Source organism: Carassius gibelio, chromosome A20 (genome assembly GCF_023724105.1).
Source record: "Carassius gibelio isolate Cgi1373 ecotype wild population from Czech Republic chromosome A20, carGib1.2-hapl.c, whole genome shotgun sequence".
Taxonomy (NCBI): domain Eukaryota; kingdom Metazoa; phylum Chordata; class Actinopteri; order Cypriniformes; family Cyprinidae; genus Carassius; species Carassius gibelio.
The window spans coordinates 21751499-21777747 of record NC_068390.1 but is presented as its reverse complement, the minus strand read 5'-3'; the positions used below and the strand labels follow the sequence as shown (position 1 = coordinate 21777747).

At 39.9% G+C, this 26249-nt stretch overlaps 1 protein-coding gene across 5 annotated transcripts in view; it reads left to right on the top strand.

The window, feature by feature from the left end:
* The window catches only part of LOC127938964 (transcription factor HIVEP2), a 74588-nt gene extending 65566 nt beyond the window's left edge, over positions 1–9022 (top strand). For all 5 annotated transcript variants that reach the window (XM_052535901.1, XM_052535903.1, XM_052535900.1 and 2 more), the window contains 5 exons: positions 3221–3372; positions 3795–3970; positions 4180–4281; positions 5029–5951; positions 6608–9022. In XM_052535901.1, the coding sequence (XP_052391861.1) occupies positions 3221–3372; positions 3795–3970; positions 4180–4281; positions 5029–5951; positions 6608–7372 (2118 nt within the window). In that variant the 3' untranslated portion in view covers positions 7373–9022. The remainder of the gene's footprint in view (positions 1–3220; positions 3373–3794; positions 3971–4179; positions 4282–5028; positions 5952–6607) is intronic.
* Positions 9023–26249: the final 17227 nt, after the last annotated feature.

The following is a 26249-nucleotide window of genomic DNA, read 5'->3' as shown; positions in this document are numbered from 1 at the left end:
GACGTTCACTTGCAGAATGCAAGCTTCTAGAGGGCACATAAGTTTAAAGTAATAAATTTAAGTAAATGGGTGCAGAGCCAGTGGTGGTTTTGTAGGCAAACATCAATGCCTCGAATTTTATGCGAGCAGCTATTGGTAGCCAGTGCAAATTGATAAACAGTGGTGGGACGTGTTCTTTTCGGCTCATTAAAAATATATCTTGCTGCCGCATTCTGGATTAATTGTAAAGGTTTGATAGAACTGGCTGGAAGACCTGCCAAGAGAGCATTGCAATAGTCCAGTCTGAACAGAACAAGAACTTGAACAATGAGTTGTGCAGCATGTTCCAAAAGAAAGGGGCTGATTTTCTTAATGTTGAATAAAGCAAATCTGCAGGACCAGACAGTTTTAGCAATGTGGTCTGAGAAAGTCAGCTGATCATTAATCATAACCCCAAGGTTTCTGGCTGTTTTGGAAGGAGTTATGGTTGACGTGCCTAACTTGATGGTGAAATTGTGATGAAACGATGGGTTTGCTGGAACCACAAGTAGTTCTGATGGTCCTTCATCCAGCAAGAAATGCCTGTTAGACAAGCTGAGATGCGAGTAGCTACCGTCGGATCATCTGGATGGAATGAGAGGTAGAGTTGAGTGTCATCAGCACAGCAGTGGTTTGAAAAGCCATGTTTCTGAATGATAGAACCTAACGATGCCATGTAGACGGAGACGAGAAGTGGTCCAAGAACTGAGCCCTGATGCACTCCAGTAGTTAGATGTTGTGACTTGGACACCTCAGCTATCCAAGATACTTTGAATGACCTATCTGATAGGTAAGACTCGAACCACTGGAGTGCGTTCCTGAGATGCTCTTTGCCAGTAGGGTTGACAAGTAGTTAGTAAGTTAGTAAGTAACGTTCAAGTCTTTTTGCAATGAAAGGAAGAAGGGAAACTGGTCTGTAGTTCTCTAAAAGAGATAGGTTGAGGGTGGGTTTCTTAAGTAGTAGAGTTATACGAGCCTGTCTAAATGATGAGGGAAAAACACCAGTGTGGAGGGATGCGTTAATGATGTGAGTGAGTGCAGGTACAAGTGCAGGAGAAATGTAATTATCAATGAAGATTCGGGAGGAGCGCGTCAGATACTTAGCCTAATCATCACAGGTGGACCACAATCAAGTAATCAATCCCACAGTATAAATATCGCTGACTTACCTCTATCCATTGACGGTTTATCAGCATCCCTCCTCCACCCCATCTCCTCACTTCAAGTTCACTTTACAATATACGGGGAAGGGGGGGTACTCTAGGTTCGGGCAATTCCCGAGCTCGGAGCCCTTCCCCGGACAGCACGCCAAATACGCATACCATACCTCAGCTAATTATATGTAAGCGTGAACTAGTGAAATGGCTTGAAGGAGATTAGATGGAATAGGATCAAGTGGACCAGTAGTAGGATGATTAGAAAGGATGAGTTTGGAGACTCTCTGCCTCAGAGAGTGAAGAGAATGATATGCATGCGTGTTTGTTTGTTGGTTATATGAGCTTGATGGATTGTGGTGTGGAAAATTGTGCACTGATGTTTTTAATTATATTAATGAAAAATGTGGCAAAGTCGTCAGCTATTAGAGATGAAGCAGGAGGGGGAGGAGGAGGACAAAGGAGTGAGGAAAATGTTTTAAAAAGCATGCGAGAGTTAGATGAATTGTTTTTATGGTAGTATGTCATTTTAGTAGTGGAGACATTAGCAGGGAAGGAAGAGAAGAGTGACTGATACATATTAAGGTCAGTAGTATTTTAGGATTTGCGTCACACCCTTTCAGCAGCTCTAAGCTTAGAAGGGTATTCGCGTAGAACATCAGATAACCAAGGGCAGAAGGGGTGGTACGGGCTGGCCTGGAAGACAAGGGGCAAACAGTGTCTAAACAAGAAGTAAGAGTGGAGCAGAAAGTATCAGTAGCACTGTTAGCATCCAAAGATGCTAACAGTTTAGGGGAAGGAAGTGAATATGAAACCATAGCCGGGAGGGTGAGAGTGAGCATAGGTTACGTCGAAAGATGACATGTGGAGGGGTAAATGATGTGTCAGGGACCATGTTGAGCTTAAGGGTGAGGAGGAAGTGATCCGAGGTGTGCTGTGGAGTAACCAGTACATGATCAGTGGGGCAGTGTCATGTATAAATGAGGTCCAGTTGGTTGCCTGATTTGTGAGTAGCAGTAGTTGACACTCGGTTGAGATCAAAAGAGGCAAGCAAAGTGTGGAAATCAGCGATCTGGAAATACATAATAAGAATTGGTTATTAACACTGAAACAGAAGTGAAACAAGTAGAATGAAAAAGGGATTAATCAAAACAATACTTATGTCCCTTGCCGGTGTCCCTGCCCGGTGGAGTCGCACGGTAGAGTCGATGGTCTTTACACTCTTCGTTCTTCACACAAGGAGGGCTTAACAGGAGGGCTGCTGCGATCGCTGCTGCGGTGTAAACATTTAAGCGTGGTTTGTTTTTAAACATTTGTTTCCTATTTAGTTGGTTTGTTGATTTTTAGTTTATTCAAACTTTGTTTCATTTATTTATTTTATTTGACATTAAGGTGTATGCCATGCCTCCAAGCTTTCTTACTTGTTTTGCTACTAAACATTCTACGTTTCTTATTTATATGTTTACTATTTCCTACTACCCATTGCCAGTTTTGAATACCCATTTAAACTTTATGTAAGTTATTTGTTATTTTATATTAGGCAAAGCCTGCCCTATTGCATGGTGTATTTTTATTTGTTTTGTTAATAAAAGTTCTATATTTAATAGATAGGCTAAAGTGAATTTGACGTTTAATTTTGTTCTTGCATTCAAGCAATTGACGATTGAACTGCCTCTAATTAAATTTTTTAAATCCATTTAAAAGTGAAGGAAAGCGAGGAAAAGAGGGGAAATTCAAACAAACTAAAAACAAAAATTGCTTTACTCCGAATCGTCGTTATTTGAAAGTGAAAGTAAAATGCACACTGCTTTTACAAGCTGTTTAAAAGCGAAGGAAAGCGAGAAAAAGAGGGAAAGCCCCCGCCCCCATGGTGATACCAGTATTACCGGTGTTGTCACACTTATGTTGGTGTTGTCGATTAACTGGGGGGACAATTTCCTCACCATCACAACTCTACAAGAAAATGCACAGACCATCTTATGTTGCTAAGGTTTTATGCTTACAGTTTTAGGGTTCATTATTCATCTCATTTTTGTTTACATTTCCAGTTGAAGCCAGAGCTTATACAGTTAGATGTTGGAAAGTTTGGGAAGAAAATGAAGGGAATCAGCTTAAGAGACAGAGGAAAAGAGGACCATGGAGAAAAAGAAGCTTCTTCAAAGCAGGCTGAACCTACTCGCATCAAAATCTTTGAAGGAGGGTATGTGAAGATGTGTGGTTATTTTTTGAACATGTAACTAAGTGTTCTTTATACAAGGTCTTCCCTAAAATCCAATTAAAAGTTAAATACTGTGTGGAAACAAATATTAGGAGCTGAGGAAATCAACATTTATCAACATACAAACTTAATGGTGTGATGTCTAAATCAGTTAAACTCTGTCTATGACTACAATTTGTGTGTGTGTGTGTGTGTGTGTATGTATATTTATTTTTTAAAGCATTTTAAAGCTCCATATAATATTATCATGTGTTAGGAAAAAAAATTGATACAGCATAAAAGAATGATGCCCTCAAAATATATAATGTGATCTTTTTTATTTGATTTCTTTCCTTATCAGCATTCACCAATATTCATATTTTAAAACAAGAATGTAAATAACCCTTTCCTTGTTTTTATTTCAGGTACAAATCCAATGAAGACTATGTTTATGTGCGTGGCCGAGGCCGGGGAAAGTACATCTGTGAGGAGTGTGGGATCCGCTGTAAAAAGCCAAGCATGCTGAAGAAACATATTCGTACACACACAGATGTCAGGCCATATGTCTGCAAGTTCTGCAACTTTGCTTTTAAAACAAAAGGTTGGTTATAACTTACACACATTGTTATAACACACATGCCAATGTGCACAAAACATTTTAAAACATAATTTAATAATCTGAATAAAACGTTAAAATTAAAACTATTTAATCAGAATAAATTGAGGGTTAGGTATAATTTTGGCCATTCCAATGCAAGCAATTCAAACACTTTAAAATGTTTTTTTTTTTTTTTTTTTTTTTTTTTTTAGGAAACCTTACAAAACATATGAAGTCAAAAGCTCACATGAAAAAGTGCTTAGAGCTTGGAGTGTCAGTGACATCTGTGGATGAGGCGGAAACAGAAGAGCCAGGTATGTTTCAGATTCTGGGTAAATTTTCTTGAAAAAAGCCAATACTGCAATCTATGTTTGGCTAGTGTGAAAGCTGTCAGGCGAACGTGGGTGCGCAATGGGGTACTGAACCGGAGATTACCTGAAGGAGGTGGTCCGAGATTGATTGCACCCGAACTGTAGTGCAGTTCGCGTGAATATGTAAGCATGACAGAGCAGCAAAAGAATGATAATCCCGCTGTCTCGTCAAAATAGACGTCTTCATGTGACGCATATACAGTAAACCCATACATCGTTTACTCTGCTGCTCATAAGAGCACCAAATTCATAAAAAACACAATATATTGACCCACGTTCTGTTTTCTGTCATACGTTGTGCCCATTTGCGATGACTTAAGATGACCACAAATGCACTGGGGTTCGACAGAATCAAGAGAGTGTGAAACCAGACCAGTGTAGTAGGGGGTGCCAGTAACAATCAAACTACGGTTTGAACAACAGAAAACAAGCCCAATGTGAAAGTCACCATTGCCTAATTAAAAACAGAACACTGCTACTGCCAGTTTTAAATAAAATAACCAAATTACACCTAAAAAAAATATCTTGCCCATTTGATCACGTTCTATCAATGGAAGGCAATGAAACCCAGTAACCTTTCTAGACCAACTGATATTTAGGAATAAACTAAACACAATTAAAACACCTCAAACAATGTTGATTAACCTGTGAAAGTCAGTTGAGAAAATGTGCTATTGCTCGTTTTTCCAGACACCGAGGAGGTCCAAAGAGCATCGAAAAAGACTGGCATGTCAGAGATAATGGCAGAACACCAATTCTCTGATGCTGATGACTCAGAGGGTGCTGAAGAGGATGGTGATGAAGTTGATGAAGATGAGGATGATGATGACGAGTATGATGGTGATTCAACGCCGAAGACACGTTCTCGAAGCACAAGCCCACAGCCATGTGCCATCCCATCACTCTCCATCACTGCAGTTGCTGCTTCACAGGAACCCACACCAGAGCCTCAAGCCTCTGTCTCCAAACAGCCTCTTTTCACTTATTTCAATAGTCTGCCCAGTATTCAGATCACCCAACTCATGGCACCCAGTGAGAAAGTTGGAGAGGCCCAGATGGCTGAATACCAGAGGCTCCTCCAAGGGGCTTTGGGTGAAGATCACAAAAACAGACTGGATGTGCCTAGCTCTATGGATGAAGAGCTTGCTCTCTCTCCAGAACACAGCTCATCCTCCTTTGACTTCTCCTGCTCCCGTCTGTCTTCACCTGGCTGTGATTCCTCCCCTCTGCGAGAAAGCTCACCTTCCTCTAGACGATATCTGTCCCCTCGAAGGGACCTCTCCCCACGTGGGCGTTTGTCACCAAGGCGAGAAGCATCTCCCCTTAGGCATATCTCCCCAAGGCGGGATGCTTACAGAAGGGATCTGTCACCGAGGAGGGACCTTTCTCCAAGAGGACATCTTTCTCCCATTTCCCAGACAGGACGGCCAACATCACCAGGAAGGGATCTCTCGGGCAGACTTTCTCCGAGAAGCCGCAGGGGCTTGATCAGACCTGTGTCCCCCAGGAGGAGTCTCCATTATCAAACCGGTGCATTGGCGCACAGCCCCAGCCCACATGCAGAGATGATATCATTAAGCCAAAAGACCAAAAGCCATGCAGAACTGGAGGTGGTAAGTTGTTTTATAACTTATAACAGTAACTTATAAAATTTTAAATAAAAATTAATATAGCTGTAAACAGTGCACTGGCTAGGCAACAATATCCCGTCCTTAAAATTACACTGTGCAAATGGATGGATATTTTACATGCATGCAATTGTGGACAAGTAAATTGTAGTGGTAGTCGGTTAATATTTGTACTAACAAATGGCCATCATACAACAGGATGGAGTATTTCTATTTATACTGTATACTAGTTGATTTATAACTCCCTGGAGAAAATGGAAAACTGCAGTGCCTATACAGTGTATGCAGTAATGTAATTCGTTTCTGTGGTACCTGGCTTGTTACCATGAAGTTAGGGGGATAATAAGATAAACGAGCAATGTCTATTATGTAAGCTTGGCCCTTTTTACTGGCAACTGTTGTTTTTGTTAGTGGTATTTGCGGTCTTGTTAAATTTTCCAAACTTTCTAAGAGGTCCTGTTTAAATAACTGTGAAACAAGCCCCCGATAAGCAGAAAAACAGACAAGTATTTCAAGAATTCTTTGCCAATCTTATCACCCAAGGTGAATTTAGCTTCACAAGGATTTGTCTAAACACTGCCTTTAAGATTTTCCTGGAATATTTTCTTAACGTAAATAAACTATATCTTTCAACTGTTTAGGACCAGCAAAAGACATCTCATCTTCAAGGGGATGCCGCAAGTGCAGATGCCCCCAGCGTCCACCAAGGATTATTTAGCCACCTTCCCTTGCATTCCCAGCAACAGATCCGCACTCCGTTCTCCATGATACCCATTGGCGGCATCCAGATGGTCCATTCTGTGCCCACTTCTGTCACCAGTCATGCCCACCCCACACGCTTTACCCTGCAGAAGAGCACCTCGGAGGAGTCCAGCACCAGTGAGGTGTCCTTCCACCTTTCCGAGGGTAGAAGGCCCACCAGCAGAGGCCCAGAAGACTCACCTCAGTCCCACGAAAAATCCATGTCTCCCAAGGCTCCATCAATTTACTCACAAAAGTCACGAGACGACAGCACCGACATATCCGACAAGGAAAGCAAGCAGGAAGAGTGCATCCAAACGTGCACTAAGGCAATCGCCTCACTGTGCATTGCCTCAGAAGAAAATCCTGAGATACTGACGGTTCCAACTGATCCGTACCATCAGCACACATTATCTCATTCACCCGCAGCTCAGCAAGACTGTGCGTCGAGAGCGCAGCACTATTGCAGCACAGAGATCAGTCACCCCCTACACTCCAGAGCAGAGAACAGTGTGTCTGCCACATCAAAGACTCCCACAGCAAGCCATCCTACTCTATTCCACACAGAGACGGCAGAGCAAGCGTCTGGCCAACAGGGCTGTGGAGAGAGGCCAGCGACCATAAAGAAAGGCAAAGATTTAAAAGACGCTATTAACAACAGGTGAACAAGGTCGAAGGGAGAGTGGTAAATTATGCTCACACATTTTATATTTACACATGTACAGTACATCCATGCACACACAAAAAAACAAGTGAACTGATTCAGTGGTTTTAATGTATATGTATAATAGCATGCCTTTTATAACATGGTTTGCTATCTCAACTATAATTACTTTCTTATTTAAAGTTTCAAAGAATTAACATGTGTGTGTGTGTACTTATATATGAGCCTGACCAAAATTGCTTATGGACTTTGTCTGGTACTTTTAAAAAATGTACAGATGTGTGTGCCTTTTCTTTACTTTTTGCTTATATTCTTATAAGCATTAAACACGAAGACATGTAAATATATATATATATATATATATTGAGTTTTGTGTATCCTGCTTTATAATAAATGCGATTTACCGTCTTTTTTGGACACTTTTCGTCTGAATGATGTGAAGTATCAATACATGTAAGGTTGCACTAAAACGTATTTTTATATGTGTGAAATGAAATGGCTTTTGTGTACAGCAGCAATTCTATAATACTATTTATTGTATCATGTTTCATAAATTGTACATTTTTCTTAATGTTGTGGATGCCTTTTTCTATGTAAAGCATGGGTTTTGCTATTGCATAATTAGAGCAAAAAATTATGTACATGTAATATGGCTTTATATATTTAGAAGTATGTGTGCATATACTTCTCAGTAAACTCTTTATTTAGAATTCTATATAATTTAAGTAAATGTTTATACCTAGTATACAGAAAAATGATATATCTGCACATGTTTTAGAATGACACCCACATACAGTATGGTAGTTGGCTCTAAGTGCTTGTACCCTTCTCTTTCCTATTGGCTGGTAGGATACACTAGTTGTAACTTCTCCGTTCACATTTTAAACGTAGAACTGTTAAGCATTAAGTGAATCAACTTTCGCACTTCTGCATTTCCTCCACCACTTACTGAGGTAGATGTGAAAGGTATTTTGATCTTCTGTGAATTATGTTGCTTGAAGTATTTGACTTGTTGATGATTAGTATGGGGAACATTCCAACAGATGTAAATATCGGATGCTTATGGTTCTGTATACGCTCATAGCCATACATATTCACACATTGAAGGAGTTCGTCACGGGGCATGCCATCAGTCCGTAGACACTTTTTTTTTTTTTTTATGTACATATGAAAACTCCAATACTGAGAACTCCTAAAATGCACCTTATGTTTTCTAAACCTTCCTAAAGAATCCCAAATGATCTCACTTTTAGTACTGGGATTGGAATATTATTATTATTTTTTTTTTTTTTTGGGGAGTTGAAGCAACCTAACTGAACTGGATTATGGAGCCAGTGCACTCTTGTGCATATATCTGTATTTTGTATTGCGTGTATATGATCTATGTAACTGACTCCTTTGACATTTTTGTCAGTAGTCCCTGCTATTCACTTAACTGTATTAACATGTCTTTCAAACTAAGGTATCAAAAGCACAAATCATTGTATTGAAACAAATAAAAATAATAAAAGACAAACATAAATAAAAATAAAGAGGGTAACTTTGTGATTTTCAGTGGAAAAACAATATGTACAATATCAGTTTTGACGAATCACAGCACAGGTGAAAAAAAATTCTGATTGCTGTTTTCAAATAAATGCAACTATGGTAACTTTGCATGTCCGTGGTGTCTTAATGCTTCTCTGAAGTTCTCTTTCAAACTGATGTAAAAAGAGAGGAGAGGACAAAATGAAGAATTTGAAAAGGATCAGATACACTGAGATTGAATCTGTCAGTACACAGACATCTTGCATTGCTAATTTTAGTATTTGTGCCCGACTGTACATGAAAACCGTATCACCACAATGTTAACATGTTGACACAAATAGGTTGATGTGACATCTTTTGTGTGTTTACCAATTAGATCAACCCATTAATATTCTTGCTTTCATTTGTTTTTCTAACAGTCTTATTGGTCTTTTAAATTATTTTTAATCAAAACAATAAGAAAAGTAGTTGTAAACTTCTAATAATCATTGATGTGATCACTTGCACACTCAAAATAAAATTTTAAAAGACAAAATTTGTATTTTAAAAGGAAGTTTGACCTTGAACCTACAATATTTTCCTACCAATCTACACTCACAACTTTTGTTCCCGAAAATTTCTTCTTGACATTTATTACAACATCAGAAATCACTAGGAAGATCCACACATTTTGTACATTTAACATTAACTGACATGTATCCTGAGCCTCATTAGAAATAGATTGTTGTATCAGAAGCAGCCCTACTTATGTTGGGTATAATCTTGAAAAATCTAGCAAACAATCATTTTTACGAGGGTTTGTAGACAGACTGATCAATTGCACAGATTATTGGGATTTTTCCAGTGTATCACATGTCACTAGCACAGAACTTCTGATACAGTATTATGCATTAACATTTTCCTTTGTTTACCATTCTATTAATTATTCACAAAATAAGACATCCATTTATCATTAACTATGTGGCGTCATTTAATGTTTAACTTAATGGAATTGGGGAACTTTGTGTTTGGTTTATTGTTATTTTATTTTTTAATGTGACATGGTCTCCTCCCTATTAATGAACTGTTTCACCCACACTTTCCTATATACAGAATGATGACACAATATAGTCTTATGTAACTAAATATTTTTACTGTGCAAGCAGAAACTTGATTTCTGTTATAAAAATGAGTGTAGGAGAATTCTATAGAAGTTAACAAATACCACTGGCAATGCCACCCATAATAGCACTCTTAAAAGTCTCAACAAATAGCAGATGCCTCATTTAAACTGATGATGATTAGAATGAACTGGGACGCACAAGCTACAATATTGTAATCTAACCAGTCTGACATATTTCCCTCTACTGTTTTATATCTAAACAGCTTCTGTACAGATTGAATATGGTGAAAATAATTAGTATGATAGGTCTGCACATAGGTTGGGGGACTAACCCAGAGTGCCGCCCCCTTCCATGGGAACATATGTTTGGAACAGTAAAATTCCAATTTTTTTTTTTTTTTTTTACTAAGGCAGTCTCTTGCCAAGAAGAGAAGAAAACCACAGCCCACATTTTCCATGTGTAGTAAATGTTCCTACACAGCTTTATTCATGGGCAACAGCAGTGCCTGTCCTTGTTTGAGGTGACCGAATGTCATATCTGATAGACCCTAAAAATAAAAAAGATCATGTCTGGATATAATTCTATTGAAAGTCACTAAGAGGTCTTAAACCAAATTTAGTGCGTTAGACTTCTCACATTGGCAGTATGTCATAAGCACATGTTCTAGTGTTTTCTTTTCTTTTCTTTGAGACATACTGCCATCTGTTGGTTTAGGATATAAATTCGTTTTTTTTGTCTACATGAACTTATGGTTTAATATAAAACTTTTAATTAGAACTTTAATGTTTTAAAAATGCATAGCTTGTGCAATTCTACTGACTTTTTCCCCCTGATAACTTTATTCAAATAGAATGCTTGAAATTAATGATAATAAAACAAAAGTGAAAATGAAAATATTTGTATTGATATTGAATGTTCTATTCAGGAAAAAATCCTGATGATCACAGTTATATGAAGATATGAAGTGTTCTTGCGCACGAATCGGCATATAAGAATGACTTCTGAAGCATCATGTGACTCTAAAGACTGGAGTAAGGATGCAGAAAATTCAGCACTATAAAAATAAAAGTGATTGACTTAACCATAAAATCAACGTAGTCTGTTATAGCAGGTTTGCAATTTATGTCTATGTTTGCTATCAGTGTTAATTAAGGCTCATACAGCACCTGTAAATAAGTCCACTAAAGGAGTGGACCGTTAAGTGATGTGGTTCACCATACTGACCATGCTTGTCTGTGTCTCTATGTATATTGTGAGGGGACAGACATATATGGCTTGGCTGGAACTTCTGAATCATAATAAGAACCAGATGTAAAAGAAGCAGTGACGGTCTCAAAGTCACACTTATAGCATTGTTTATAGTCTGTTCTAGTTTTGATCACGTCTGCCCTCAGGTAGATAAGTCCTCATGTTTTCTTGCGCGGCTGGACTTTGTAGCCATGACTAATAATCACGTTGTTTGTATTCACCAAAACAGATTGGGTCAAAACAAAAAACACTGACAGTGACAGTAATTGGCATTAATGCGATTCCCTGTGACTGGATGATGACTTTTGTCGTTGATCATTCTCAAGTGTTGTGATCAGCGTAGCAGTCAATAAAAAGGACAAGGAAGGTCATGGGACAAATCAATTAGGCACGTGATGTCCCAGTTAATACGGGACAGACGGCAACCCTACTTTTGATGCCTCAACCCCTACTGAATTGAAATCCAACAGTCCTTAAATTCCTAGATTTATCTTCTTAATTTTCATGACTCGGACAGGCATGTGAAGTCACCAGCACATCAGGAAAGCTTAGAATATGGAAAAGCTTACATTCAGGGGATGAAAATATTAGCTTTTTTTTTTTTTTTTTTTATGAGAAAAGGTGTTTTGTGTAAGTTGTGGCATTACTTTACTCTGGCATTACACATCTTGCCCACCTAGATCCCTCTGATTCTAAAATCAATTATATTACTATAATTAAAAATCTAATATACTTATGTTATTTCATTTGATAAAATTCTTCATGAAATATAATCGTATTTGGCTAACAATGGATAAATAATAGCTATAAATAGCTTCAAGCTACACATGACAGTTAATACAAAACTTTTACTTAAAAGTATAGTAATAAGTAATAATAATGTAAAAGTAATAACATTACTTTTGAAAGGAGTAACTAGTAACTAGTAAGAAATAAGATTTTTGGAGTAACAAGCACAATACTCATGTCATGGCATATCATTATGGAATGTTACGGTCTTATAGTACAAGATAAGTTTCTTTCCCTCTTTTGTAAGTCACTGAATTTCTGTACAGTCAGCTCTATTAACCATAGCAAATGCTAAAAGTAGGGTGGGGTGAAAGACAACTTCATTGGAACATTTTCATAGCAAAATAGGTTCTTTATAGTGAGAAAAGGTTCTTCAGATTATTGAAATGTTCTTCACACTAAGAAAAAATGGTTCTTTAAGGAACCGTTAACAGAAAGATTATAAGGGGGACCTAAAATGGTTCTCCTATTGCATTGCTTCAAACCCCTGATTTGAACCCTGGTTTAAAGTTTCAATACATTCCAGATTTCCGATTATGTATTTGGCAAACCAAAAACAGTGAATCTAATCACCATTCAGGCAAAAGTTTGCTTCAAGAATGACCACACTGCTGACGTGATTTTATTGCTAGCACACCATGAGCACATCCAAGTTATTCGTCTATCGACAAGGCATATCGGCATATTTTTTTTTATTTTAGGCCGATGCAGATTTTTATATTTTAAGCTGGTAACACTTTACAATAAGGTTCATTAGTACTAACATGAACTATCAATGAACAACTGTGTTTATTAACTAACATTAATAAAGATTAATAAACACTGTAATAAATGTATTGTTCATTGTTTGTTCATGTTAGCTTATACCTTAACTAACAGTAACTAATGGAACCTTATTGTAAAGTGTTACCTTTAACCTTTATCGGCAGGATAAGTTCCGATAATATGGTGCATCCCTAGTTTTATGTACAAACCCGATTCCAAAAAAGTTGGGACACTGTACAAATTGTGAGTAAAAAAGGAATGGAATAATTTACAGATCTCATAAACATATTTTATTCACAGTAGAATATAGATAACATATCAAATGTTGAAAGTGAGACATTTTGAAATTTTGGACATTTTGGATTTCATGAGACCTACACATTCCAAAAAAGATGGGACGGGTAGCAATAAGAGGCTGGAAAAGTTAAATGTACATATAAAGAACAGCTGGAGGACCACTCTGCCACTTATTAGGTCAATTGGCAACATGATTGGGTATAAAAAGAGCCTCTCAGAATGGCAGTGTCTCTCAGAAGTCAAGATGGGCAGAGGATCACCAATTCCCCCAATGCTGCGGTGAAAAATAGTGGAGCAATATCAGAAAGGAGTTTCTCCAAGAAAAATTGCAAAGAGTTTGAAATTATCATCATCTACAGTGCATAATACCATCCAAAGATTCAGAGAATCTAGAACAATCTCTGTGCGTAAGGGTCAAGGCCAGAAAATCATACTGGATGCCCGTGAGTCGGTGAACATAGTCGGTGAACACAATCCACCGTGCTTTTTGCCGTTGCCGGCTTAAAATCCGTAGGTCAAAAAAGAAGCCATATCTAAACATGATCCAGACCAGAAGCACAGGGGTTTTCTCTGGGCCAAGGCTCATTTAAAATGGACTGTGACAAAGTGGAAAACTGTTTTGTGGTCAGACGTAGGGGTGGGCGATATCTCGATATTTAATATTCGATTCACGAGTTCACCCTTACATCTAATCTGAAGGCAAATAGTAGGCATATTTTGGCGTGCTGTCCTGGGGGAGGGGTCCGGGCCCGGAGCATAGCCCGAACCCAAATAACTCCCCCTATCCCAATTTGGGATAAATAGATTAGAAGTGAGGAGTTGGGGTGGAGGAGGGTTGCCGAAAAACTGTCGTGGGACAGGAGGTAGGAAGACTGGATATATATACGCGTGCGTGCTATAAGATGATTAGCTAAACGAGATGCACCTGTACCAAATTGGATGATTATCTGATCGTGCTTCTCCCGAACTTTGTTAATAAAACCACATTTCACGAGTTCACCCTTACATCTAATCTGAAGGCAAATAGTAGGCATATTTTGGCGTGCTGTCCTGGGGGAGGGGTCCGGGCCCGGAGCATAGCCCGAACCCAAATAACTCCCCAAAAGAAGCTTAAAGCCATAGGACAGCAGCCAGAGAGATAAAATTTAGTTGCCCCCCAAAATATGCGTGTTGGGAAGAAAATGCAGAGCGACCTGGAGAGCCCGTGCAGTGTTCGACGAGAGCTGCGGCTCGCAACGTCTTACCGGCGAGCCCTCCATGCCGCTTATGGGAGGAGCACAATGCCAGATATCAAGAAATGAGGGACTCTTGCTGCCTCCGAAGGGAGCTGCGGCTCTGCTGCACCGGAAGGGAGAGTCCCTCTTGCGGCTGAGTACGAGGCGCGGTTTGTTGCATCTGATGGAGGGCTCTCACTGCGACTGAAGGGAGCCAGCGACTGTATCCCATCGGGAGGGAGATCCCTGGCCGCCATAGAGTATGCAACATAACTCGGACGGGGGGTTCACACTGCGACCGAAGGGAGCCGTGGGTCTGCTGCACCAGAAGGGAGAGCCCCGTCAGATGCTAAATAGGCAATGAGATTGGAGCCGCGGTTTGGCGCGTCGGATGAAGGGCTCCTAATGCAACCGAAGGGAGCCAGCGGCTGTACCCCATCGGGAGGGAGATCCCTAGCCATCGTGGAGCATGCAACATAACTCAGATGGGGGGTTCACACTGCGACCGAAGGGAGCTGTGGGTCTGCTGCACCGGAAGAGGAGCCCTAGTCCGATGCTGAGAAGGCAAAGAGACGCGACTGTTGGAGGGACTCCCGCTGCATCCGAAGGGAGCTGCGGCTCTGCTGCACCGGAAGGGGGAGTCCCCCATTGCGGGTTTATGGAGGCACGGTTTTTTGCCTCTGAGGGTTCTCCCAGCCTCCGTAGGGGGTTCGCAACTCTGCAGCAGGAGTGCTGCCCCGGAGGGGAGAGCCCTGATTGACGCTAACTAGAATACGACTGTTGGAGGGACTTTTGCTGCGTCCGAAGGGAGCTGCGGCTCTGCTGCACCGGAAAGGCGAGTCCCCCTTGCGAAGCGAGGCATGGCTTGATGCGTCTGATGGAGGGCTCTCACTGCGACCGAAGGGAGCCAGCAGCTCTATTCCCCCGGGAGGGAGAACCCTATCCGCCCTTGAGCATGCAACATAACTCAGACGGGGGGTTCACCCTGCGACCGAAGGGAGCCGTGGGTCTGCTGCACCGGAAGGGAGAGCCCCATCAGATGCAGAATAGGCAAGAAGATTCGAGGAACGGTTTGATGCATCGGATGGAGGGCTCCTGCTGCGACCGAAGGGAGCCAGCGGCTGTGTTCCCCCGGGAGGGAGATCCCGGTCCGCCCTTGAGCATGCAACATAACTCAGACGGGGGGTTCACCCTGCGACCGAAGGGAGCCGTGGGTCTGCTGCACCGGTAGGGGAGCCCCGTCCGATACGGAGTAGGCAAGAAAACGCGACTGATGGAGGGACTCTCGCTGCGTCCGAAGGGAGCTGCGGCTCTGCTGCACCGGAAGGGAGAGTCCCCCTTGCGACTGTATAAGCGGCTTAATTTGATGCATCGGATGGAGGGCTGTCACAACGACCGAAGGGGGCCTGTGGCTCTGCTGCACCGGGAGGGATACCCCCATCTGCCGCTGAGCGCGCAGCGCAACTCAATGACAGATGAAAGGCTCACACTGCGACCGAAGGGAGCCACTGCCCAGCTGCACCGGAAGGGAGAGCCCTGTCCGATGCTGAAATAGGCAAGGAGATTGTAACGATGGCTGGAGGGCCCTTACTTTGGCCGAAGAAACGATAACTGAGAGGCTTCTATTATTCAAGTACACAACATGATTTAAGGAGGAATATATAAATTTTTTTTTTTTTTTTTTTTTTTTTTTTTAATGTCTGATGAACGACAACCGAGGGCATCTATCGGATTATGTGAGAGGCCCCTTTTGAGCTGCTTAAGATTAGGGCTGAAACGATTCCTCGAGTAACGCGATTACAAAAAATGATGTAGGCAAATTCCTCTGCTTCGAAGCCTCTTTTAATTTATTCTAAATCTCACGTCGGGTTCTTTCGCAATGAATTTTTTTTTTTTTTTTTTTTTGAATGAATTAATCAAAATAGGTAATTGCACTTACATCCGATTCACGAATTAATATCTCTAAATATTAAGACGGAACAGTGTTTAAATGTAAATCCTGCATGTTCTGTGTGTCTCTGTTAATGAATGGAGCAGGAGCGCGACTTCCTTTTTCACACACACACTGAAGCGCGCATTACTCTCGCGGTAATTTCTGCGTCTGCTGTCTCACTAAATGAGGACTTGAACACATGAACAACATCTCCAGAACTGCTCTGACAGTCAGTTCATGAGCATTTGACTTTAAGTAAAACTAGCGTCACATCACATACACAGAACTGAAAAGGTACGTCAACCCGACTAAATAAAGGTCCGGGGTCCTGACATTTTATCCTACCCATCAGATTTACTGTGCATGCGCACATCAGTATAATTAAGCAACAACACATTTTGTTACTCGATTAATTTTTTTTTTTTTTTTTTTTTTTTTTTTTTTTTTTAATACCAGAGTCGTTGATGAAATGAGGGTCCATCGTGAATTTAGATTGGGCGTTCCGGAGTTAGACAAAAGCGAGCCTGATGAGGTTGAATTGGAGAATGGACATAAAATATATATTTTTATTTATTTATTTATTTATTTATTTATTTATTTATTTATTTATTTTTGAGGCTCTTGTGGCAGCGAGAATTGCGGCAGTAGGGAAGGATGGAAAGGGCTCCTGCGGGAGCAGACACTGCTATGGCAGTGGTGAAATATAGGTAGAGGCTCCTGCGGAAGCGGAGACTGCTGCGGCAGTGAGGAAAAAACAGAAAAGGCTCCTGCAGGAGCGGAGACTGCTGCGGCAGTGAGGAAAAAACAGAAAAGGCTCCTGCGGGAGCGGTCAATGCTGCGGCGGTGGGGAGATACAGAGAAAGCTCCTGCGGAAGGATGGCTGAAGTGAGGATTGACCATTACAGATAGATAGGGCATGTTAGGAGAGTTAGCTATGGTAGATTAGGAGTTTTAGTGAAAGGGGATGAGCTGGCGTTAGAGGGGTTGGCTGAAGAGGGTTCGAGATAGATATATAAATAAATAAAATAATCGGCCTGACCAATAATAGGTCTTGGTACCCTCTGCCTTCTGGCAAATCTGGAGCTGGAGGCCACTGAACAGAAAAATGGTTAGTAGCATGAGGGAGCGGAAGAGTTGAGGGCGCGTTTACGAATGGAGGCGGCCTCACGTTTGCTTCAGCTGCTGTAGCTGTGGGTCGTGGGAAGGGGCTGGGGTGTGTGATGTCTTGAAGAACCTGTGTAGCCTGCACTGCTAGCAGAAGTAACAGGATGGAAATACTGAGATGTGCAGGCCCGTGTTGCAAGTAAAAGTAGCTTCATGCTTGCTTTGGCTGCTGTAGTTGTTGGCTGATTTGACAATTGCTCAAACCTTGTCTGAATTAATACAGTCCTGTTGGAAAAGCATCTTTTCCTCTTGTTTTGGCCTTTGGGCCCTTTTAAACAGCCTCCGGAGCAGATAAATTTGGGATGCTGTTTTCCTGTTGTAGTATGGACTGTGAAAATAGAGGCTTTGAAACAATGTAGCATGTTTAGTTTTATAAACCATTGTACCAATAGACATGTCTATAGCAGTAACGTTAATTGCAGTAATTCAAATTCAAGCCGTTTCTAAAGACATTTACTTTGCATGCTTTTCATATAACAGTCCTAAAAAGACGATAGAAAATTTACTCACACTTGTTGTTCTGCAGCCAAACACGAGGCAGTAGCGTGAAAAATTCTGAATAATCATGCCAGTAAATGGTGAAATATGTCCTTAAATAATTGATCCTGCCGGAATAATTGCATGAAACTTATGTCTGTATCATCTCAGTGAGGTTTAAACATGCACAGTAAAGCAAATGTAATGTCTTTAGACATTTCGGTGTGGATGACAACTCTGCAAAAAGCCTTTGCTTCGTGGTTAAAAAGTGGCATCGTCATCGGACAAAGTTAAGTCATAACGCCGTTTAACAAATTTTGGCGTCTTCATAAGCGCATTCTATATATAACGTCTATTTAAATTGTTCAGATGAGCAAATCACGAGGTTTTCTTGCATGATTAGCATTTTAATTGTTTGGTCAGACGGTTCATATATTGATCTATATATTCACGTTCATAAATCGGGGATTAAACGTGGAATTTATCTTTTGTATGCTAAATATGTAAAAAATATGTGCACAGTACCTATAACTGCGCTTTACATTTTGCAAGATTGACATGCTAAATGGCTAACTGACCCGGTTTACTCTCATCTTAACAAAATTGATAAGAGTTCCTTGCGTTTACGAACGACATGTAACTTATCTGTTTAATCAACTCGACATGTATACCGGTTTAGTCCTTTCGTTCATGAATGAGAGCTCTCGATCTCTGAGACTCATATGAAACTCGCTCATTGTGGATGACAACTCTGAAAAATTCTTCATGAATGAGTGTAAACCGAGAACGATTCGTTCGCCTAGAAGATTCATTCGAAAAAACGATTCTTTCACGAACGACATGCCACTACAACAACGCACGGTCTTCGCCGCTAGTGGAGGCAGCATCGAACTGCGCCACGGCTGAAAAAGCGAGAGAGGTTTACTGCGCTGAGAACTGGAGCACGGCTGCGATCCAGCATTATAATAGAGCCCGGTCCTGGCGAGAAAATCGTGTTGCCGAGTGAGGCGAGCTCAAGGATTTGCACGAGCTTTTGGCCACAACGTGTGGCTTGGCGAGAAGAGCAGCTGACGCGATGACGCTTGTTGGTGTTCGGCGGATAGATATCTTCGTCGGAAGGAAGATTGGGCCTGTGATAAGATGACGGACAGCGCGAACCGAATGCTGACAGAGCGAACCGAATGCTGACAGAGCGAACCGAATGCTGACAGACGGTCTATGCCGAAAAACTGTCGTGGGACAGGAGGTAGGAAGACTGGATATATATACGCGTGCGTGCTATAAGATGATTAGCTAAACGAGATGCACCTGTACCAAATTGGATGATTATCTGATCGTGCTTCTCCCGAACTTTGTTAATAAAACCACATTATTCGATATTTTTTAAACACGATATGGATTTTGACATATCGTATATATCGATATGTTGTTTATATTTAATTCTGATTCCGCCACTTTGCTTCTTTGCCTTCTCTGTGCTGTGCTCGCCCCCGCTCGCTCGCCCCCGCCTCCTTGCTTTTGTACCCACTCCCTTCGCGTGTATAGAACTAGTCTAAAAAACAAAGTCAAAAACAAAAGGACAACTGGCTCCATTATATGGAGATACTTTGGTTTTAAGGCGTAGGACGAACAGAAGGCAGATGTCTAACGTAGGGCCCAATGATTTCCGCGATGCAGAAAACGCGGACGGAATCCAGTCATAAAAACGGTATTTACAGTTTAACGCGGAATGTCACGGAATTGGTTAAATTTTGAATGAATTATCAAAAGTAGGTCATGCACTTAAATCAAATCGCAATATAGACTAATATCTGAAAATATTAACCCAGAAAAGTCTATTTAAATATGAATCCTGCATGTTCTGCGTGTCTGTGTTAACGAATGGCGCAGAAGCGCGTCTTCATTCATTAAACACACGGAAGCGCGTGATGCTCGCGCTGATTTCAGCGTCTTTCCTCTCACTGATAAAGATGTGAACACATGAGGAACATCTCCAGAACTGAACGAGAGTCACTTCATGAGCATCTGACCATTTGATTTGAGTAAAGACTGTAGACTGTAGTATCACATACACAGAACTGTAAAGGTAAACCCGTCAAAATAAAAGTATTTGGCAGAAATATTTTACTATTGTTCAGCAGAATGTACATAGCCCAATACTACTATTATTAAAATGAAATGAACATATTTTTTTAAGGAATAATCACACAACATTTCTTCCACGTTTTATTTTTAATAGTAAATCCCCTTTGTTTACCAAAAAATAAAGTTTGCTTAATTTTAAATAATTAAAAGATAAATTAAATAAATGTTTTATGCCTTCATTTGACAACCAGAAAAATGTAAATACACAGAATTTCTGAAGGGAAAAAATTTCACATAAGGCTATTTTAAGATTTTTTTAAACTAATTTAGTTGTTTTTATACATTTAAATAATTACACATGCTAAAACACAGAATTAGGTAACAATAAAGCATATGGTGAAGAAAAAAATAAAACGTTTCATAGGGCCCTAAACATGTAATATTTGGCATATTTGTTTTTGCAGTAGTTTTAGGGGGGTTATTTTTCCTGTAAAGATATCGAGATATATATCGCATATTTATCTCGATTTATTTATCTCGGCTGGGCGATTTGCTCCATATCGCCCAGCCCTAGTCAGACGAATCCAAATTTGACGCTCTTTTTGGAAAACTGGGATGCCATGGGACAACCCAAGTTGTTATCAGCGCTCAGTTCAGAAGCCTGCATCTCTGATGGTATGGGGTTACATGAATGTGTGTGGCACAGGCAGCTTTCACATCTGGAAAGGCACCGTCAATGCTGAAAGGTTTATCCAAGTTCTAGAACTACTGTACATATGCTCCCATTCAGATGTCGTCTATTTCAGGGGAAGACCTTGCATTTTCCAACATGACAATGCCAGACCACATACTGCATCAATTAGAACATCATGGCTGCGTAGAAGAAGGATCCGGGTACTGAAATTGCCAGCCTGCAGTCCAGATCTTTCACCCATAGAAAACATTTGGCGCATCATAAAGAGGAAGATGTGACAAAGAAGACCTAAGACAGTTGAGCAACTAGAAGCCTGTATTAGACAAGAATTGGACAACATTCCTATTCCTAAACTTGAGCTACTTGTCTCCTCAGTCCCCAGACGTTTGCAGACTGTTATAAAAAGAAGAGGGGATGCCACACAGTGGTAAACATGGCCTAGTCCCAATTTTTTTGAGATGTGTTGATGCCATGAAATTTAAAATCTATTTATTTTTCCCTTAAAATGTTACATGTTCTCAGTTTAAACATTTGATATGTCATCTACTGTATGTTGTATTCTGAACAAAATTATTGAAATGTGAAACTTCCACATCATTGCATTGTTTTTATTCACAATTTGTACAGTGTCCCAACTTTTTGGGAATTAGGTTTGTATAGATATTCTACATAGTCCTATGGCATGTTAATTTAAATATTATTAACACCATTTCTGATCCCTAATTCTGAATAGTGAACGAAGTATGACAGTCTCCTGAGAAACTAAAGTTAAAAAGTTTCATGAAAACATCACATGGAAGGATGAGACCGAGGAAAGCTGCTTTCTAGTCAGAGGAGTTAAAACTGCGATCGCTGTCACCTTTAAAAGTGATTCATTTGGAAACACTTGGGGAAAGAACAACATCAGTTTTGCTTTGGTGGCTTGTGGAAAAGCTGTAGGCGTGCAGGTACATACAGAGAGGTTACTTTCCATCCATAGACTAGGGCCAAGGAGACAGAGCAGGAGTTTGGCCAAGCACAAGAGAACATGGTCTCAAAGGTGTCATGTTTTCACAGGGGCAAGAGCCAGGAGAGGATGTTTAGCTGTACTTAATCTTATCCTGGAGGTTTGCCATTGTGGCAGGCAGGAAGTGAACAGGCAGGCAGCAGAATAGTAGGGGTAGATGCAAGCCCAGCAAGACCTGCATGGCATATGGTGAAAAATCTGTTCTTCACTGTTATTAAGTGGCTTTCAGGCTGCCTTCAACCAAGGCATACCCACTAAGCCATGGCAGACACAGAGTTCTGTTCTTGTAGAGCTGACGCATTTTGATCCAGTTGAGCACTCTAGGGCTGCCCACCTTCTGATAGTCCATTATAGTTAGAATGCCTTGTCGTCATCTTGCTGTAAACTGATGGTCTCATAAAAAGCAAACTGCCTATTGCTTTTTTAGAAAAGTGCTAAATATTTAGCAAGTGTTTACAGTATGTAAACATAGTAAAATGCAAAGACATATTAGATGTTTCACAACAAAATGTTTTAATGTGGTTAGATACCTTTTTTGTATGTGCCAGTAAAACAATATTCCAACATTACTCCAAAAAACGTTACTCCTTTCAAACATTATAATAGTTATGTGAGATTTTTGTATGAACAGGAGTTAAATCTTTAATTAGCCACAGCACCAGAACGCCCTCGTCCTCAAAGCCTCTCAACTCGCACGTGTCAGTGATTATGAATAGATTAAATGAAACAGGACAAATTTAATCTTGACCAACTATGTATCATTATAAAGATCTAAGCCTCAAGCATCGACGACAGATCGCTGTTTTTCAATGGAAAGCGTATAAAGACTGTATTTGATACATTTGTGTAAGCAGTACACATAAAAAACTAGAACATTAGAAACGCTGTACATACCAGATCCGTCGTAATAACGAGTCATAAACACATCCACAGCTAAATCCCGGTTTAGTTAGAAAGGTAAGGGTCCAGTGAACGGCATCTCATGAAGCACCTGTAGTCCAACGAAGCAATAACGTTGTAATATGGATCATAATTCCTTTGTTTACCTTTCATTTCTTCAGCAACAGAATTGTTTGCGTCAGTTATGGAATAACTCACGGTTGGAAACTGCGTCTTTGTAGTAAAAACACGGCATGGTTTTGCAGCGTACAGTCCCACAAACAGAATGAGGCGATCCACCGGAAAAAAGAATAAATGAAAAATAGGCGGAAGATTGTTTATTTGAATTTGGCGCTCTCTCCTGTGGGCTCGTGACGCGCTCTGACGCAGCTGTCAGCTGTTGGAGGCGGAACTCACAGCGATCGCATTTTCCTTTGTTTCTTTTATTTCTAAAAAGTTTTTATATATGTGAGAGTGTATTTTATGTTGAATGTGAATGTATTTGCATGATTACCATCTGTTTGAGTGCAAATCAGCCCAAATCAGCTCGCTATTACTGTATGATCACGGCAATCAAAGTGAACGCGTCTATATGAATAGAGAGAGTTTACTCTATGGTACATTTGTGTTATTACCATCTGTATAAGTGGCCATCAGCACTTATTTGCATCGTAATTCATTGTAAAAGATGCATTTATAGCAATCTCAGGATGTTCTGTAATTGGCAAACAAAGGTAAACCTTTTTTTATTTTCTTATTATTCTTATTTTTCTTACTCAAATTATTATTATTGTATTTTTCTAGTGCTCAAATAAATCACTTATATGATGTCTATGTTTCTGTCTATTGTTTTATAATTGAAAAAAAAAACTATGCAGTTGTATGTTTACTGACTAAATAGTTTGTAGAAGCCTTCAATACTATTGGTAAATATATTTTCTTTTATTTGGGGGGTGGGGGGTATAGACATAGTCTCATAAAAATATTTGCAGGAGTCTCATTTTTCATGATATTTTATTCAGATTTGAAATAGAAACTCAGGAGACATGTGGCTTTCAACCCATTAATTTTCTAGATTGCTCCAGGACTCATTTCATGTATTTTTATATCAAATAATAAATATTCAAGAGTGGTAAAAAAAAAAAAAATTCAAGGCACTTCAGTGTCTATAACTTTTAATATTTTTGAGCATTATCAAATCTGGGTGATTAAAAGTGAAGCCCAAAGGGTCTTCTTTCTAAAGACACCACAATTATGTTTGTACTGTAACACACTGAAGTAGGAAACTATTACAATTATAAGTTTGGTAGAGCACTTTCATCTGTGAGTCCCATAATGGGGGGTCAGGTTAACAGGTTAAGCAACACACAAACAAAGAAACAAATCTAAATCTACAGAGGTAAGTCATCAGACAAAATTAGCATTTTTAACAACTACTTTCAATGTTTCCCCGCTTAGAAATTGCCCAATAACTTTTACAGACCTTTGCCTGAGCCCAATTATCTAAATATAGCTCAAAATCTTTTGGGTAATTCAAGATGCAGTTGACCAACGTGTGTTTTTCTGGTTGCGTAATTACTGTAACTCAGTGCAAAAATAACATAATTATCTATTGCTTACTCTTTGATTAGTTTTGTTGTCTTAACTAATGTGAATGGTCCTTAAGTGGTTTTATGGATTTATTGGAACAATTAAAATTCTGATTAATTCTGAATTAAAGCCTCCATAAACTTTAGTGGATCGATGTAGAGGAATGTATTTAGGTGCCATTTTCATTTCACTATAATTAGAATTATGGCACGTCATTTTGCAATACACTATAAAATAAGTATTTTTATTATTTACACTCAGAATTTGCTAGTTGTTAGGAAATGGCAAGTAACACATATATTTTTTTTCACCCAAAAATACACTTCTGTAATAATTTATGAACATTTTATAGAGAAAAAGACAACAACAAAAAAAGAGTGCCTTAATATGTAGGCCTTAATTGTAACTGTGGAAACCAAATAGAGACACTTAAAAGAATGTTTAAGATGTTATTTTTCAAATATTGAAAGTGTATGGTGACCAGGGGTCAAGCTCTTTAAATTTCTTTAAATTTTCATAAAATATATATCTGGGAGTCTTAGACCTTTCCAACGATATATAGTTGGTCAAGATTAGATTAGATTTGATTGTAATATAGTATAGTCAACGTAGGCGTCCCACAGAGGGGACGGGGTGACAGTTAACAGGTTAAAGAAAGTTTTGGTTAAACCTACAACAGAGTATGAGCCCCAGAGCTGTACTGAACTTTACAGAAAAAGTTCAAGCAGTTCTTAGTGTAAAGCGGACAAAATCAGTACCGGACAAGCTCTCATGTTATCTGAAATCAAACTGATGGCTGACACCCCTCAAAAGCAACTTCCTATAACAGTCACCGCCTCTCCATTAGTGCTGTCTGGAACAGTCACCCACATCAGGCCCATGTGGAACAGCATTCACTCTGTAATCAAAGGTAAAATGTGTGGTTTTCAGTAAGAAAGTGTCACAGATTGAAAAAATAAAAATGACAAGCTTATTTCATTCTGTGCATCCGGTTCCCAGGTTTCCAGCTGGGATAATCAGCAATAAATCGCATTTAATTTCCCTGAGAATGTGTGTCCAAGTCCTGAGCTTGAATATGAGACAGGATGTGGTAGACATGTGTTAGCAGGACTTTCAGTAAGACTACCATGTGCTCCTACATTATTTTTCACTCTGGAAAGAAGAAAGCATTAGCACTTCCTGACCCATGATAAGCTGATGTATCAGCTACCACAATAAATGTACATTTTTACCTACATGGTTTATGCCCACTGCAGTTTTAATTCATGTGGTCACTAACCAAACCTGCTTTTATCTAAGACTGGGCTTTCCAAATGGTTTAAGTAAAATACTGAAGCTCAGTCTGACTCTGAAGTGCTGCTTTGCGCGGGAATCTCTCGCCTTCATGAAACAGCGAGAAACGCACAAAGGACATTTTTATCCATTGTGCTGACCAACAGGTGAAACATGGTTATCGAGTCAGAAAAAAAGTCAAATGTAATTATTTTCGTTTGATTAAGGTACCTACCTTTACGAATAGGCCTAGTAACATGTTCGTAGTTAAAGCGCTTAATCTAAATCTCACATCTAAACACTAGGTGGCGTTATAGTGCACGTGATGTCACGTTCACTGTCTATTATTCATGGAGGGCCAGAGCCCTGCAGACTTTTGTTACAACCTGCTCCAACACACATACCATGTAGTTTTAATCAGGTGTGTTTAATTAGGGTTGGTGCTGAACTCTGCAGGGATCCAGCCCTCCAGTAATTGAGTTTGACACCCCTGCTACACTTAATGTATAAAATCGTTGATCATTTTTAATAATTGTTTTTAAGCAGTATAGTCTATCTATCTATATATAAATTAACATACCCAAGCGACTTACCACTCTTATTGGTCTTACAAGGATAAAATATTTTACAGAAGGGAAATTAAGAGTCTGGCTGAGACAAGTAGGCTACTTGTTGATAACTGATTACTGATGCACGCCCCAGCAGGTGATGTGGTCAAATCCTACACACACACACACAAAAACTTTTTCACATATATTATTAAAGGATTAAAGGGGAAAGTGCAGCTGGGGGTCAGCGAAAGTACAGGGGAGTGTGTAAAACACTGCACCTGTTC